This window comes from Hoplias malabaricus, chromosome 13, assembly GCF_029633855.1.
Source record: "Hoplias malabaricus isolate fHopMal1 chromosome 13, fHopMal1.hap1, whole genome shotgun sequence".
Taxonomy (NCBI): domain Eukaryota; kingdom Metazoa; phylum Chordata; class Actinopteri; order Characiformes; family Erythrinidae; genus Hoplias; species Hoplias malabaricus.
Window position 1 is genome coordinate 23,485,912 of NC_089812.1, and position 15,572 is coordinate 23,501,483.

General features: G+C 38.0%; 1 protein-coding gene across 1 annotated transcript in view; it reads left to right on the forward strand.

Moving 5' to 3' along the window:
- Positions 1-15,572, forward strand: part of ppl (periplakin) — a 28,209-nt gene that overhangs the window by 9,543 nt on the left and 3,094 nt on the right. Inside the window, exons 4-21 of the mRNA XM_066642939.1 lie at positions 373-493; positions 1,129-1,254; positions 3,562-3,603; positions 4,668-4,829; positions 5,688-5,795; positions 6,437-6,532; positions 7,215-7,337; positions 8,147-8,293; positions 8,871-9,022; positions 10,034-10,137; positions 10,305-10,462; positions 11,359-11,537; positions 12,462-12,600; positions 12,699-12,892; positions 13,586-13,736; positions 14,712-14,795; positions 14,904-15,020; positions 15,294-15,386. Of these exons, the coding sequence (XP_066499036.1) occupies positions 373-493; positions 1,129-1,254; positions 3,562-3,603; positions 4,668-4,829; positions 5,688-5,795; positions 6,437-6,532; positions 7,215-7,337; positions 8,147-8,293; positions 8,871-9,022; positions 10,034-10,137; positions 10,305-10,462; positions 11,359-11,537; positions 12,462-12,600; positions 12,699-12,892; positions 13,586-13,736; positions 14,712-14,795; positions 14,904-15,020; positions 15,294-15,386 (2,296 nt within the window). The remainder of the gene's footprint in view (positions 1-372; positions 494-1,128; positions 1,255-3,561; positions 3,604-4,667; positions 4,830-5,687; positions 5,796-6,436; positions 6,533-7,214; positions 7,338-8,146; positions 8,294-8,870; positions 9,023-10,033; positions 10,138-10,304; positions 10,463-11,358; positions 11,538-12,461; positions 12,601-12,698; positions 12,893-13,585; positions 13,737-14,711; positions 14,796-14,903; positions 15,021-15,293; positions 15,387-15,572) is intronic.

A 15,572-nucleotide genomic window follows, 5' to 3' on the forward strand; every position in this document is an offset into this window, starting at 1 on the left:
AAAAAAAATCGTAAAAGGGCCAGCGGGTCAGCAATGGTTCTGAACCATAGGGAGTCATCTTAAGAACCATTTGGGCCTGCATTGGAAAAGAAGCCAAAGTGCCCTGTCATCCCTGAATGAGCTAATTTATCGTCCATAGAGAGGGTCCCCCACACAAGGGCAGACGGGTTTGAAACAGGTTTATTAGAGAATCTTTGACACCTCCAGGCCACTAGATGTCAGTGTAATGACTTTCATTAAGGGAAGAGGAAGCACTGGAAAAGTGACATTACTCCTTTAATGTAACATTTAAGGTGTGTGAATGTCACATTAAAGGACATGTGAGGTGTTTTATGACAATGTTTATTTAAAGGAGTTTATTTTTGTGCTCAGTATGAAGCAGCTGCGTGGACGAGTGATGAAACTAAAAGATGAGCGCAACATCATCTACAACCTCACCCGCTCCGAGGGGCTGCCCAGCGTCAACTGGGGCAAAATGGTCGACGAGAAATTGGTGAGTTAATAACACACAAACTCTCTCTCTCTTTCCACTCTCTCTTTTTCCACTCTCTCTCTTTCCTGTCTTTTTTCTCTGCCTCTCTTTCTCCCTCTCTCTCTCCTGTATTTGTATCCCTCTTTCTCCACTTTTTTTTCCTTCATCTTTTCCTTCTCTCTAAATCTCTTGTTTTCTCTGTATTTCTTTTCTTTCCCTCATCTCTTATTCTCACTCTCTCCATCTTTCTCTCTCCATAGCTTTTGCCCTTCTTTCTCACTCCTTCACATGTCTCTGTTGTTTCTCTTGTTCCTGCCCAAATCTCTCATTCACTCTCTCTCTCTCTCTCTCTCTCTCTCTCTCTCTCTCTGTTTCTGACTGTGTTTTATGGCCAAATGTTTGTGGACACCTGCTCCGCCAGTGTTTCTTTGCAACTAAAGGGAACAAGTGTGTTTGTGCTCCACAGCCCCATGCTGAAAGATATACCCTTCTAGCCCATTCTTGGCTTAGAACATGGTGGCTGTAGGCTCATGTGCAGCTGCTCCATATCCACAAACCTTTGGACTTATAGTTAATATAATGGATGCTGTTATGAGAAAACATATGGCTGTTCAAATGTGGTGTGTGTGTGTGTGTGTGTGTGTGTGTTTATTCAGGCAAACCTGAACAATAAAGGGTTTGGACAGGACCTGCCGACCATTGAGAAAGACGTGGAGGAACACAACATCTTCCACAGTGAAGTGGAGGCTTTGGCTCCTTACATCACAGACGGGGATGATAAGGTTAATATAAAATAATAACAACAACAGTAATAATAATAATAATAATATATGATATAACCACTAATATAATATTCCTAAACACTGATGCTGAGAAGCTTGGAATAAGTGTCGTCTATAATATGAAACCAGTTGGGTTTCGGGGCGGGTTTTAAATAATAGGTTTACAAATTAGATTTAAAATATTTTTTTTGTAACATATAACTGTAAATCAAATATTCTCCTATTCGCCATATTATGGTGACTGTTGTGTAGTTTTAAAGACAATAAATGTAAAAAATATAGAAAGAAAATAAATATAAAGATTATTTGTTTGACAAAAACAAAATAATAAAAATGAAGTATTACAGTTTTTCTCAATTGCTTTGGTGCATTTCTCACATCACTATTAACATTTGCACAACATTAAGTGAATTTCTCAAAACAATTAGTAGAAACAAAAACTAGTCAAAAACTAGTTGATAATCTGCAAAAGCATGTCACTTGCTCAAAATGAATAGTTCCTCATTCCTCAAAGGCAAGTATTCATATCAATGAAAGTGTCTGTGTCATCAAAATAAAAACTCCTGACACCATTGTTTATGACCAAGATGGTCAACTGGCTTTGTCATGTTTTCATTACGACAGTTCACTCTGTAAGTGTTTTCCAGTGCCAAAAACTCAGATTATGTTGACACTACCTGAAAATGCTCAAGACAGCACTATACACTATTAGTACACCCATTTGAAGTCTACAGTTACAGTAAGTTATACATTATTGTATTTAGTGAGGTAAATGAGTACAAGACACTATGTATGTTTCACATTTTTACTGCAAATAATACTGAAATTCTAATTTGTTCACAGCACTGTGCAAAAGCAAAGTGCAAACTTATTTATAACAAAAATAAGAAACATAGAGTTGTGCACAACTGTAAACAATATTGCAGTAAATTTTGGAACTGAATAGGAACATACAAAGTACTGTAAATCATTCTTGCACATCCATACGTTCCTGTCTGTCTGGCCACATGTTTGCATCAACATCACAGAGAATATCATCCCTGGCAATGGAGCAAGGAAAGTATCTCCTCAAGTGGTGAATCCACCCTCTGCAGGATGCTGCTGTGATGTCATCACATGCTGCATCCAAGGCCAATAACAGGGCCATTTGGGTCTGTGAATGCTGGTCATATACCTTCCACCTCCAGGCAGAGAAAAACTCCTCTATTATATTAAGGAATTGGGAGTAGGGAGGGAGATATTCCACCAGCAGCCTTTCATGTGCTGCAAACCACTGTCTGACCAAATCTGAGTGGTGAAAACGCACATTATCCCAACAAAGATGTTCAGATGGTCTCCATTTAGACCCCTCTCATTCTCAGGGATTATGTCCCTGTAAAGATAATCTAAAAAAGTCAGCAAATGTTGTGTGTTGTATGGACCACGATGTGGGATATGGGTGAGGACGCTGTTTTCTGTAGCCCTAATTTCATCAGGAATCTGCCTATGTACTGGCCTCTTCTTCCTCTTTCCCTGGTTTGTCCCCTTCCCCTTCCTCCGCACATCCTCACCCCTCTTCCACGATGCTGACCTTTCATTTTTGTGTCACTGTATTGACAAAATGGTACACACTATGTCCTGTTGGTTCATATAGGCTGGCCAATTGAGGGTTCATTAGATTCAGCTTTGAGGGACTGTGGAGAAGTGGCTTATCATTGGTCACAAACATTTCTCATCAGTGAAAGCTGAGGTTCACCTGAGAGGAATGGTTCAATTTGGGAGACATTTTCAGAAAAAAATGATAAAGAAATGCATAAGATTTTCTTGACTGCTTTTGACAACTAGTTCAACAGTTTTGTATGTAATGATTCAAACAATGAAATGAGGACTATTGGTGTCATAGGGAAAGACTATTCAGCATTCATAAGTATAGTTCATTTTGCCTGACATGACATAATCAAATGATAATGTTATAAAACAGCAGAGAATTGTCTGGAAGCAATTGATGCATGTCCAAAAGCATTTGCACTTTGTTGGATGGACTGTGAAACTGCTACTATGATGTGCACAAATGAGTCTATCTTGTGGAGGTTGAACTAACAGTTATGAGAATTTTAATTCTGATCAGAGAAATGCACCAAAGCAACTGAGAAAAACTGTAATATGCTACATCTGCTAACATAGAAATCCCCATTTTAAAATAATTTAAAACTCACACATACTTTTGGATACAATATTATACCCAAGAACAGACAAGATCCATCACATGCTTCTGCAGTGCTTTATTGTTGTTGTATATTTCTGTTTAATTTTTTTATTTAATTGCAGGAATACGTTGGCCCTCAGCAGATGAAGTACAACAAACTCCTGGTAAATTTTAATTTATTTCATTGTTTTATGTCTCTCTCTCCCTCTCTCTCTCTCTCCACTGACCCACCCCGTCAGCTACTGTGAGATAACAAACTCTGACCAGTTTGAATAAGAAGTTAATCTGTTTTACTGGACCTGTTCCACATGTAAATATTTACTTGTCATATTTGCTCATTCAAAACTCTCTCGGGGGAACAGTGTCTAATTCTCCTCACTTGTATTGAATTCCTTTAACCCTCACTGATCCTGCACTACTCAGACCAGGACATTGCACTGCCTTGGACACACCGCCAAGGGGTGTTTCTCTCAGGAGCGGGCACCTTTTACTGAACTGCTATTCGCAATATAAAATGTGCTCAGCCAGTGCAGACTGTACTTATTCTCTAACACAAAAAACAATGAAGATAACAAATAATATTAAATATCTCATCTTTATTAATCCAGATTTTTCCTGCTGAACAGAAGTGACTTAGTATACTCAGTTTCACCCACCCTTTAATCCGTCATGAATAGATTTTACACATATATAACTTTCGTGCAATAAAGAAATGTTTAAATCACAGAGAGGTTTAACTGAGCGGTCACTTCACAAGGCTGAAAAAATTAATGTAGTGGTCATCATTATAAAATCAGAGACGCAGTCTTCCACCATATCTCAGTTAGTGCTGAAGTCTTAAACCCCTGTATTGAATTGTAATTATTTTAACACACAAAATTATTTGTATATTTATGCAGTTAATTACATTTTTTTAACCAAATATCTGCTGTAGGTTTGATGTCCACACAATTAGGAGGCATGAACTACAGTTATTTATATACATTTATTTGTAAGATTCGTATAAATTAGAATATCAACAAAAATATTTTAAGTTACAAGAGTTATGCCGTGTTGATCTGAAGTTCTGAAAGTCCTGCGAATGAAAGTGAAGGGCTCATATTTGTGTTACACTCACTCATGCATGTTTAGCAGACTACAGTCTTCTCCACAATGGTTTTGGTGCTTTAGATGAGCAGTGCTTTGCCTGAATGACATTGTGTGTGTGTGTGTTTTATCCTTTCTGTAGGCAAGCTCCATCGCTCGTCAGAAGAACCTGCTGAGTCTGAAGGACTATATGCAGCGCTGCACTAATGAACTGTATTGGCTGGACCAGCAGGCGGACGAACGCATCGGCTACGATTGGAGTGACGCTAACCTGGACTACCCAGCCCGCAAGAGGCAATATGAGGTACAGCAACGTTTTTACTCGTGCGTTAGCATTTTTATAGTTAGTAAAAGCTCTGAAGGCATTCAGCCGACACAGATTAAGAACTGAACCCCCAAATTCACCCTGAGATTTTAATTCCTTAATACAGAAGCACGCTCAGAGCTAGCTGTGCTAGCTAACTGTTGTTTCTACATCTGCAGACAGAAAGTTCTGTCACTGACTCCTTTATAATATGATCTATCAACCAGAAAGTGTGCTCAAAGCAAAAACTGTATTTATTTTTACAATTTTAAATTCTTACATTTTTAAATTCTTTTAAATATTTAACCAATAACTTTGAGTATTTATCAAATGACCATCTTTTTTGCTTGGTCAGCATTGAAATAATGCTTGAAGTTTCAGGTGTTTTTCTTTTTTTTTCACAGATGCCTGACACAAATAATTTCTAACAGTGTTAGTGCAGCTACTGTGTTTAGCTGTGAGCTAATGCGCTTTAGTCCATGTTTATAGACAACAGAGTGTGAACCAGAAAAACAGAATGAAGGAATATTGTTGCTGTCCAAAGAAAAACCTGTATCTAATTTGTGGGTGTTTTACTGCATCATTTGAACACAGCAGCTGTCCTTCACACTGTGTGAATGTAATGATGAATGGACCAATAGAAATACTCAAGAACAAAAACAAAATTACTTGGAATAAAATATTTTCACATTGACTTTCACTGAAATTTTAGAAGGTTTTGTATTGGAGATACATGTTTTTTTTATAGAGACTACTGTGTGATTATTTCCACTTAGCCTTCCCCTGGTGGAAGCTTAAATGTAAAAAGAAATGTAATAAAGGTAAAAATGACAGCTTTGTGTAACATTCTTGTAACAGAACTTCATCAGTAAGAGTCTGGAGGCAAAGGAGACGGCAATCACAAAGCTGAATGACGATGGAGAGAAACTCATCGCTCAAAACCACCCGGGAAAGAACGTCATTGAGGTAAGAACACAAAAATACTCTAAAATCATAAATAAAATATAAACATATCTACTGTGAACAGTAAAGAGATATTACAAATATTTGTATTTCTCTAAAAATAATATATATATTATGTGCTGCATTTGTAAAGTCTATTCTTAATCTATAAAATTAAAGTTATTTCCCATAGAAAGATCCCCTAAAACCTTAAAAGTGTTTTAGCTGTAAGTGCACCTTCAAACTAGCTAATGCAGTATCTATGAATATGCAATTAGTCCCTGCCTCTATCTCCACCTACCCCTCCACCAGTCACCTGCAACACCAAAAGCCCACCCCACAGGTTGATGGGATAGGTTCCTTAGGTGTGTGAGGTATAAAAGCTCATTGTGTAATTCGTGTTTCTGAGACTGTGTTTTGATGCAGTTTCAAAGCAGAAATTTTCAGCCATGATACATCACCAATATTTTACTTAGGGTAAAATATAAACACACACACACACACACTCAAACAAGACTAAACACCAACAATAAAATGACACTTTGCTTTAAAAAGCATTTTATTAAGATTTATTACAACAGTTTTAATGGATTAAATACATTTAAAAAAGTTTTTTGCATTTTTTGTATCATTTTGTGTTTATCTGAGACATGTGTTGTGTCCAGGCTCATATGGAGGCTGTTCATGCCGACTGGAAGGAGTATCTGAACCTTCTGATCTGTGAGGAGAACCACCTTAAACACATGGATGAGTATCACAAGGTGAGGAGAACAAAGCACTGAAACCTCCCTCTGATATATAATCTCACAAACTTTGTAAATTCACCTTAGGGAATACATCACACATACATCTAAACAAAATCTACAGCATGGATCCTTTAAAGCAGGTGTAAACTACACCTAGAAAAGTCAGTATATGAAATGCTGTTTTGAGCTGCTAGTGAGCAATAAGAAAAAACAGAAAAGAATGAAAATTAACACTGTATTTATAATAAAATCATACTAACATTTTAAAAGAACTTAGGGGAGGAATTATGTAAATATATGAGAAAAAATGTAAGTAGTAGCCTTCTTATGCAGGCTCCTTAGTGGTCATAACCACCAGCAGAATTAAGTAATGAGATTTATTAACATAAGTCATATATATCTCTCCATATAACTCAGAATATCTCTGACATTGTTGTCGCTCTGCGTCAGAGTTTTGTTGTGACTGCATTGAGCTGCTAGTGAGCAAAGAGTTGTAATTAACACTTATCTGCAAAGATAAAACACACAACTGCAACTTTCTTCATGAAACTATACAAATGCCACAATTAAACACATCAGCATATATAACACTATATAAACACAGTGTAAATATTTGGACTCCCTGCCTCCGCTTCAAAGATGGCTGTAAAAAGAGGATAAAATGTCCTAATTTAAATGTTTCATTTTTTGTGTTCAGTTTCACAAAGAGGCCAGAGACACTCAGGACCTTCTGAAGCGTCTGGAGACTGAAATCCAACAGAAATATAATCCTGATTTTAAAGACCAGTATCAGTTGGACGGACTCCTCTCTGACCTCGCGGTAAACACACTTTACACTCACTTGACATAAAGTTTACACACATTTTATACACGTCTTCATATAATCTATTTTAAAGTGTAATACTAATGTTGAAATATAATAAGAAATAAAATGATATATCAAGAGTGGCACAGTGGTGCAGCAAGTAGTGTTGCAGTCACACAGCTCCAGGGACCTGTAGGTTGTGGGTTCAAGTCCCGATCCAGGTGACTGTCTGTGAGGTGTGTTCTCCCCGTGTCGGCATGGGTTTCCTCCCACGGTCCAAAAACACATGTTGGTAGGTGGAGTGGCTACTCAAAAGTGTCCGTAGGTGAGAGTGTGTGAGTGAATGTGTGAGTGTGCGTTGCCCTGTGAAGGACTGGCGCCACCTCCAGGGTGTGTTCCTGCCTTGCGCCCAGTGATTCTGGGTAGGCTCCGGACCCACCATGACCCTGAACTAGATAAGTGATTACAGACAATGAATGAATAATATATCATTAGAATATATTCATTGAATAGTTTGTCTGTTTATTATTTATTATTCATTGTCTGCTATTAATTTTTAAAGTGTAGTATAAATGATTCCATATTTATTAAAATTGTTATGTATCCACTATAAATTTTTTTGCATCCACTGAAAATTAATTAGTACCTGCTATGAATTATTCTTTATCCACTATGATATTAGTATCAATCTACCATGAATTATTCAGTAACAACTTTAAAAACTATAGCTCTTGAAAATGAAAGTGGTAGTTTAACATTGGTTAGGGTATATAATGAATCTAACTTTCTTTTTCTTTATCTCTCTCTGTGTGTGTGTGTATCAGGACCAGGCGAAGGCGATGGATAACTTTGATGAGCGAGTGAAGGCACTGCAGAACCGCAGTTTGCAGGTTCTCCCACTGAAGTACCGCAGAACGCCTCCACAGAAACTGCTCCCCGTCGAGGCTCTGTGTGAGTTTGACACCGATCAGGTACGGCATACTTTACTGTGTTTTACAAGGGCTGTTTAATAAAGGTTTATAAGCTATATATCAATCCTCAGACAACAAGCCTTGTGTCAGATAGAATAGATTAGACTTAATTTACTGTGAGCATTTGATGGCATTCTGCCACAAAACATCAGTGAATTCGGATGCTGGAGTTGGATGATGAGTTCTGGATCACAAACACCACTCCGTCTGACCCCAGAGGTACTGAATAGAACCCCATCTCTCCAGAGAACACAGTTCCACTGCCCCACAGCCCAGTGCTGGGGAATTTATAAATCTAAGGACCTTGCTTGGCATTGGGGGCGATGATCTTAGGCTCATGTACTGCTGCTTCAAACGGTCACATTTCATTTTATGCTTCCCTACTGAGATTAAACACACTGCAGTAGTGGAATTCACTCATTTTAAGGAGTGTCTACAAACTTTAGGCCACTTTACACATCTGTAGGTCAGTCTGTTTAGATCCTGCAGCGGATGTGACGCTAGAGAGCTGGGGTTTAAATGATATGAGAGTGTTTGTGTTTATTAAATGTGTGTTTTTTTATGCGGACAATCTCAGGGTTCGATTGTCCGAGGTGAGAGATACACCCTGCTGAGGATCAACGGCAATAAATGGGACGTTAAAGACTCTGTCGGCCGCTCCTTCACAGCTCCTGGGGTCTGCTTCATGATCCCACCCACTGACCCTGAATCCGTCTCCATCACTGAAAAGTACGTATTCTCTCACCAGTGAACAACATGCCGGTCAGTGTAAAAATTTAAATGTGCATTTATGTGTATCCAAATTTTACACATAAGTGGCAGTAAACACACACACACACACACAGAAGACAGGCACACCTAGCGCTCTGGGAGCATTTTGGGGATTGATGCCTTGTTCAACACTAAAAAACATGACACTCTGAATTTGCTTAATTTTTTTTTTACATCGAAGGGTGACATTAAATGAAATCATCTATATCCAGAGATATAATTTAAGAATGAGTACATGTTACTCCAATTATATCTCTGGATGTAGGTGACTTAAGTTCATGTTACCCTTTGACCTAAAAAAATAGTAAGTTTTAAGCATCCGTGCATCTAAGCTGTGGATGTTGAAGGAGGAGACAGTGCTGTTCCTTCATTTTCCCAGCCCCCAATTTTCTTGCTGGTTGGTGGAACTGAACCTGTGACCTTTTCATACCAAACTCTACTTCTCTAATATTCAGACCATGGCTGCGCTTTAGATATAATTACAATGTTATGAGATTGTATGTATTACTCGTATAACACTGTAATACTGTAATGATGATTATAATAATAATGCATTTTAAGTCTATTTCACATATGTATTTGCTTATTGTTCACCTGTAAACTGGGCTCATGCCAATACTGTAATAAAATATGAAACTAATACTGTAATAATGTCTCATAACATTAATAACTGATTAATTAAGTCATACATCACAGATCTGAGTCCATCTCCATGTCTCTCAGAACTGATCAACAGACCAGTACAGAGAGTGAGATTCGTCCAGATGTGAAGTGTTTATACTCTGTAAATCCCAAAAAGGGAAACAAGAACAGAGTTCGAATACTGGATTTAGTGTGTAACACTGTAAAAATCACAAGTCCTGTCGCCCCCTACTGTTCCTGTGGTGTGTTACCGTCTGTCAGAATGAGCAGAATGTCCACTACAGACAGGTTTGTCCAATTGTAAAGTAATTGTTCTCTGGTGTCCAGTCTGGTGAATCAGCAGAAGAGCATCAAGCAGAAAGTGTCCAGCAGTAAATCGGCGCTTCAGAATCGCCTCGCTGACATCAAGAAAGACAGCACAGGGGCACAAGGTAAAAAGAGAATAAATAAATATATATTTTTAAAATATATTTATATATCTAATAACACACTTCAGAAATTATACATTATATTACACTCTCTGTCCTTGACCATTTCATGCTCTCTCTGTCCTTTTCTCTTCTCTCTCTCTCTCTCTCTCTCTCTCTCTCTCTCTCAGATAAGCAGGAGCTGGCATGTCGTCAGTTAATGGCAGGCCTGGATAAAGTGACGAATGATTTGGATAAACAGGAGAAGGCCATTTACTCTCAGATCCGACCTCCACTGGAGCAGAGTCGCCCCCTACAGGACAGCTATGACAGAATGCAACACATCAAGGTAAAGACAATCCTTACGCATCAAATAAACAGAGAGAGTGGTTAGAGAGAACGAGAGTGATAGAGAGAGAGGAAGAGAGAGAGCAAGGCTTGGAATAGAGAGAAAGAAAGAGATGGGGGGGGGGGGGTATGGAAGCAAATCTGTCTCAGCAGACTTTGAAATATTACCACCTTTGAATTTGATTTTTGAGAGACTGAAAATAAAGGATAATATCCGCCGAAGGAAGCTAAACGTGTAGTTTTTCCACAGTATGTACGTTGTGTTCGTATTCCGCCATCTAGCGGCGACAGAATGCAACTAGTGCAGAATTTAAGGTGAAAGAGAAAATCCAAATGAATCGATTGCTTATGCTTTGTATCCCGGAAATGTACTCTGATTTGGCATTTTATATTTATATTCATGTTTTGGCATCTGAATTTGGTCTATCAAATTTGAGCAACTTCGAAATACATTGTTTGAATTTTATAAGCTTGATTTTTTTTATCTGAATTTATTAACCTTGAATAATAACAGTGAAAATGTGTTCTTGAAAATTCACGAGTTCTATTCAAGAGCAATTATATTTAGATACATAAATGCGAAGCAAAATATTCAGAGGAGGAAATCTAAAGACTGTAATTCAGATGCGTAATTTCAGTGCAAAAAAAATTCAGTGCTACAAATCCAAAGGTGGTAATATTTCAAAGTCTGATGAGACAGATTTGCTTCCATAGAAGAAGAGTGTTTGGAGGAGTGAGAAACACCCACTGAATAGAAGCTGCCCTCTACAGGACATTGTTAAAGAACAATTTATACTTATGATATAAACAGAGCAAGAAATAAAGTGTGTGAGAGAGGGAGAGAGGACGAGAGAGATAGAGAGAGATCAGTGTCACCACCTGCCGTCTGTTCTGCAGGATATTTCCGCTGCGGTCCGTAAGATCGAGCCAGAGAAAAACGCAAAAGTCCAGGAGGCCGAGGCGTTCCTTAAGTCCAACCCCAAATGCTCCAGCGCTCCTCAGCTCTACAGCAAAGTCTCAGACACCAACAACAAATACAACAAAGTGGACCAGCTGCTGAAGTGTGCAGATGACAAGTAGGTTCCCTTCTTTAATGAAATATATACTGAAACCTAGGGGCCTGGGTGTACCAGAGATTCTGTATTAAACCTATTTTAATCAGGGCTGCACCCAAAAATCCGGCCAAGGACTCTTAAAAATGTGGCACAGTGTTTCTGCCCAAGCTGGGAATTTAACCCTTTTTAAGTTACAATAACAGGAATAGTGCCCCCAGTGTAACACAAACTGTCAGAATGACTATGGAATCAGATTTGTAGAAAAATATCAAGCAACGTTTTTAAAAATAATATGTAGGGAGAATGTGCCCCAGATACTGTTCAGCATGCATATATATATTTAGACAAACAGTGATATCTGCCTTCATTGTGCATTCAGTATCCACAGATTAATAAAGTGTAAATATTTATCATATATAATGTTTGAGATGTACTAGATATTCTGTTGTGTTTAATGTGTAAATACATAAAAGATCAATAGGTTTACACCATTACACCTATTATTTGTTTGCATCTTATACATTTTATATTTGAGTTGACATTTGTTTTGCTTCAGTAAATTTTATTCCATCTATTCTTATATTTGTTTGATATTTAAGTATGATAATGATTTTTTTTTTTACACAAATGTGATTTCATAAAGGACCAAATGCATCTTATAAACATTGAATATATTTGCAGAGCAAATCCAGTAGTGTACTACAATTGGCAAAAATGACCAGATTAACAATAAGAAAATGCAAGTACATTCTAGAACAAATAATAGAGTATATATAAAAATATAAGCACTTCCCTCTACACTTCCTGTAGTGTATTGCAGTCTGTCGGGAAGACCACATAAAAAATATACACATAAATAATATGAACATTACAGAGCATCACACAGAGTTATTGTTTATAAGTCATATAACAATGGCTAAATTTTTTAACCTAATGTTCCCACAGGCTTCAGAACTCTAATCGTCTGGAGAGTTCGATCCAGAACTCCAAAACCCTGCTGTCCACCTACGAGAACCGATTGGCCCGCGAGGAGGTGGCTCCCTCTGACCCCAACTCACTGGATAAAACCCTGAGAGAACTGGCTGTGAGGAGCACATTCACACTGATCTATGTTTAAACGAAATAATACTAGACCATAATGAGGTGATGACGATGATTAATTCTGTGTTATCCGTGCATTAGGACTTGGCATCTGATCTGAGGGTGAAAAAGTCGATGATCCCAGAGATGGAGCAGAATCTGAGAGCTGCTAAAGTCAGCAGTGACAACATGGTCAACAAGGTCCAGGAGCACTGTCCCGATATTGAGAGGCAGGAGGCAGACGTCCAGAAACTCAGCAAGCGCTACGATAATCTCAACAGGCAGATAGATTCCAGGCCAGTTTACTTTTATTATCAATAACAACTCAATAATAAATGCAATTAATAAAAAAATACTTGATCTCTGAGTGAGTCTGATGGTCCTCCCTCTCTCACATTAGGCAAGGCAATTTTATTTATAGAACACCTTTCAAATGTGGCACTTTACTGTGTTCAATTGGGGCAATTGTGCACTTTACAGAACAGTACAGAAATGTTAAAGTAGAAGAATTAAAACTGTAAAAGATAATTAAAATGTTTTAAAAGCAATTAAAATAAGAATAAAATCATAAAAGACAAATAAAACATGAAAAAATTAAACTGAAATATAAAAGCATTAGAACATTCCTGAGATCTAGCTCCTCAAAAAGGCTTTCAGCAGCAGATAGTTACAATTAATAAAATAAAAACAATATAAAACAGAAAAAAGGGGGAATAGTCAATTAGAAAATATATTAAACAGAATAAATTAGACATGTAAAGAAATATTGATATGAAAATGGACTTAACAGTGTCAGAGGTTAGTGTTCTCCTCCGAGCGTGTTGAGCCAATGTATGTGCTTCATATTTGATTGGGAGACTTAACTAATGGTGGGAAATGGCAATGACTAAAATGGGTAAAACTAAATTAATAGCAAAGATGGTGGAGATAAAAGATATTGTTTTGTTGTGTGTAATAACATAATAAATGTGACTGCTTTCCTCTCACAGATCTCAGAATCTCCAGAGAGCCAAAACAGCCTACAGCGGCTACAGGAATGACTACGATAATCTGAACAGCTGGCTTTCACGCGTCCCCAACTACGAGCCGCGGGAAACTGACGACATCGCACAGGTGGAGAATAAGCTGAGAAACCAGAGGGTGAGGACGCTGTCTTTAATCCTGGACCAGAAGCTATTTATTTGTCCGTCTAGACCTGCAGTAATATCAGTGTTGCATACAGCTGTGTGCAGAAGGATATGTTATGTGTTTTATCAATATTCAATGTGAAAATAAGTGGACACATCAAAGGCAAACCATTTGCCACCATGGAAAAGAGGACACGAGGGAAGGAGCACTTTGGTCTTCAGATTGTTCCTTTAACACACAAAAAGTGAAATTCAACAGACGACTTTCAGCTTTTAAACAAATCAGTCTCTGAAGGCTGGTTCATAGCTAATACGAGCGGCCGTAGTGATGTCATTGCAGCCAAAACTGCTGGGAACATACCACAGGAAAAATGAAACCATGTGCAGTGTTTACATGGTAACACAAATGTGCCTCGTTCACTCGCTGGCTAGAGAATGTGATATAGGAGTTGGGAAGAGGCTCATAACAAGGAGAGTCTGCTTCTCTCAGAACACATCAGATCGATGTGTTTTGACTCCTTTATACAAATATGTTGCATTAAACATTTGACAAGAACTTAAAAACTGATTTAATAAAAGCATTAATGTACAAGACACCTTGAATTGACTGCATCTTGCCATAGCACAAGGCTGGCAGATGACTTCTTTAGATTCTTTTGATTTTTTTACTCAACAATGTGAGCAAAGATGTCATAAATTTATTTTATGTTAGTTTTATGATTGCATATACACGATTTTTTTGTGTCTTGTTCAAATTTTTGGCAAATGAAGAGCGTAAGAAATCAGGAGGGAAGCTAGAAAGCTAGTTTCCAAGAGTTATAAGTGGGTGGCGGGCCTTGTCACTATGCGTCATCTGCCTTGCAAGTCTTTAGCCAGATATGAAAGGGCATGATATCCCATACAGCTTTTGTTGTACAGAGTGAACCAACTGATAGGGAACAGGTGGTTTTATAGAATGTGAATTATGGAATTGATTTCTCTTGTACAGAACCTGCTGTCAGATATTGCCCGAAAGGAAGCAGATCTGAACAATGTGTCGAAGAACGCTCAGCTTTATCAGCAGGCCGTCAAGGTGAGATCAGACCCAGCTGCATAATACAGTATGCATTAGCAGAACTGTCTTTGCAGGAGTTCAGATTTCAGAAAATTCTGAATGCTGTTCCTGTGTGTGATTGTTTAGGATTATGAAGGTGACGCTGAGAGATTCAGGTCTGTTCTGGATCTGGAGGATGGCTTGGTTCCTCAGACGTACAAACGCAGCAAACTGGAGTCTCCAGCCCTCAGAGTCAAAGCAGAGGTATGGAATGAGTTAAAACGAATTTTACTGAGATGCTTGGTGCAATCACACCAATATTTATCACTGATATTTCACAAGTTTAACTGCTTCAAAAAAAAACAGTAGAAAGCTGTAAATACAGAAGAAAATAAAGACCTTATAAATATTGTTAGTAAGTATCCTGTGAGATGAGAAACACTTTGCCCACGCTGTTGCCACCATAACCATGAAATTGGACAAGTGGTCTATTGTCATCTATTTGAATAAAATATAGATTCTGTTCTTTTCCAACAGGAAGCAGCCATTGAGTCCAAATTCACTGAAGTCAATGCAGTGAATAAACAACGACTGCAGAACCTGGAGTTTGCTCAAAGTCTCCTTAATCAGGTACAGCACATTTGGTAGATGTTATTAGCTACATACAATTTCAGTTGTGTCTGAGGACTTTTTTTGCCCAAGTTGTGAACAGAATCCATGTGGAGGGCAGCAGTAATGTTGTCTTACACTGATCAAATTAACATAGATTCTGATTTTCTCAAAGGTATTGTATGTCAACTCATTATGTGGTCCTTT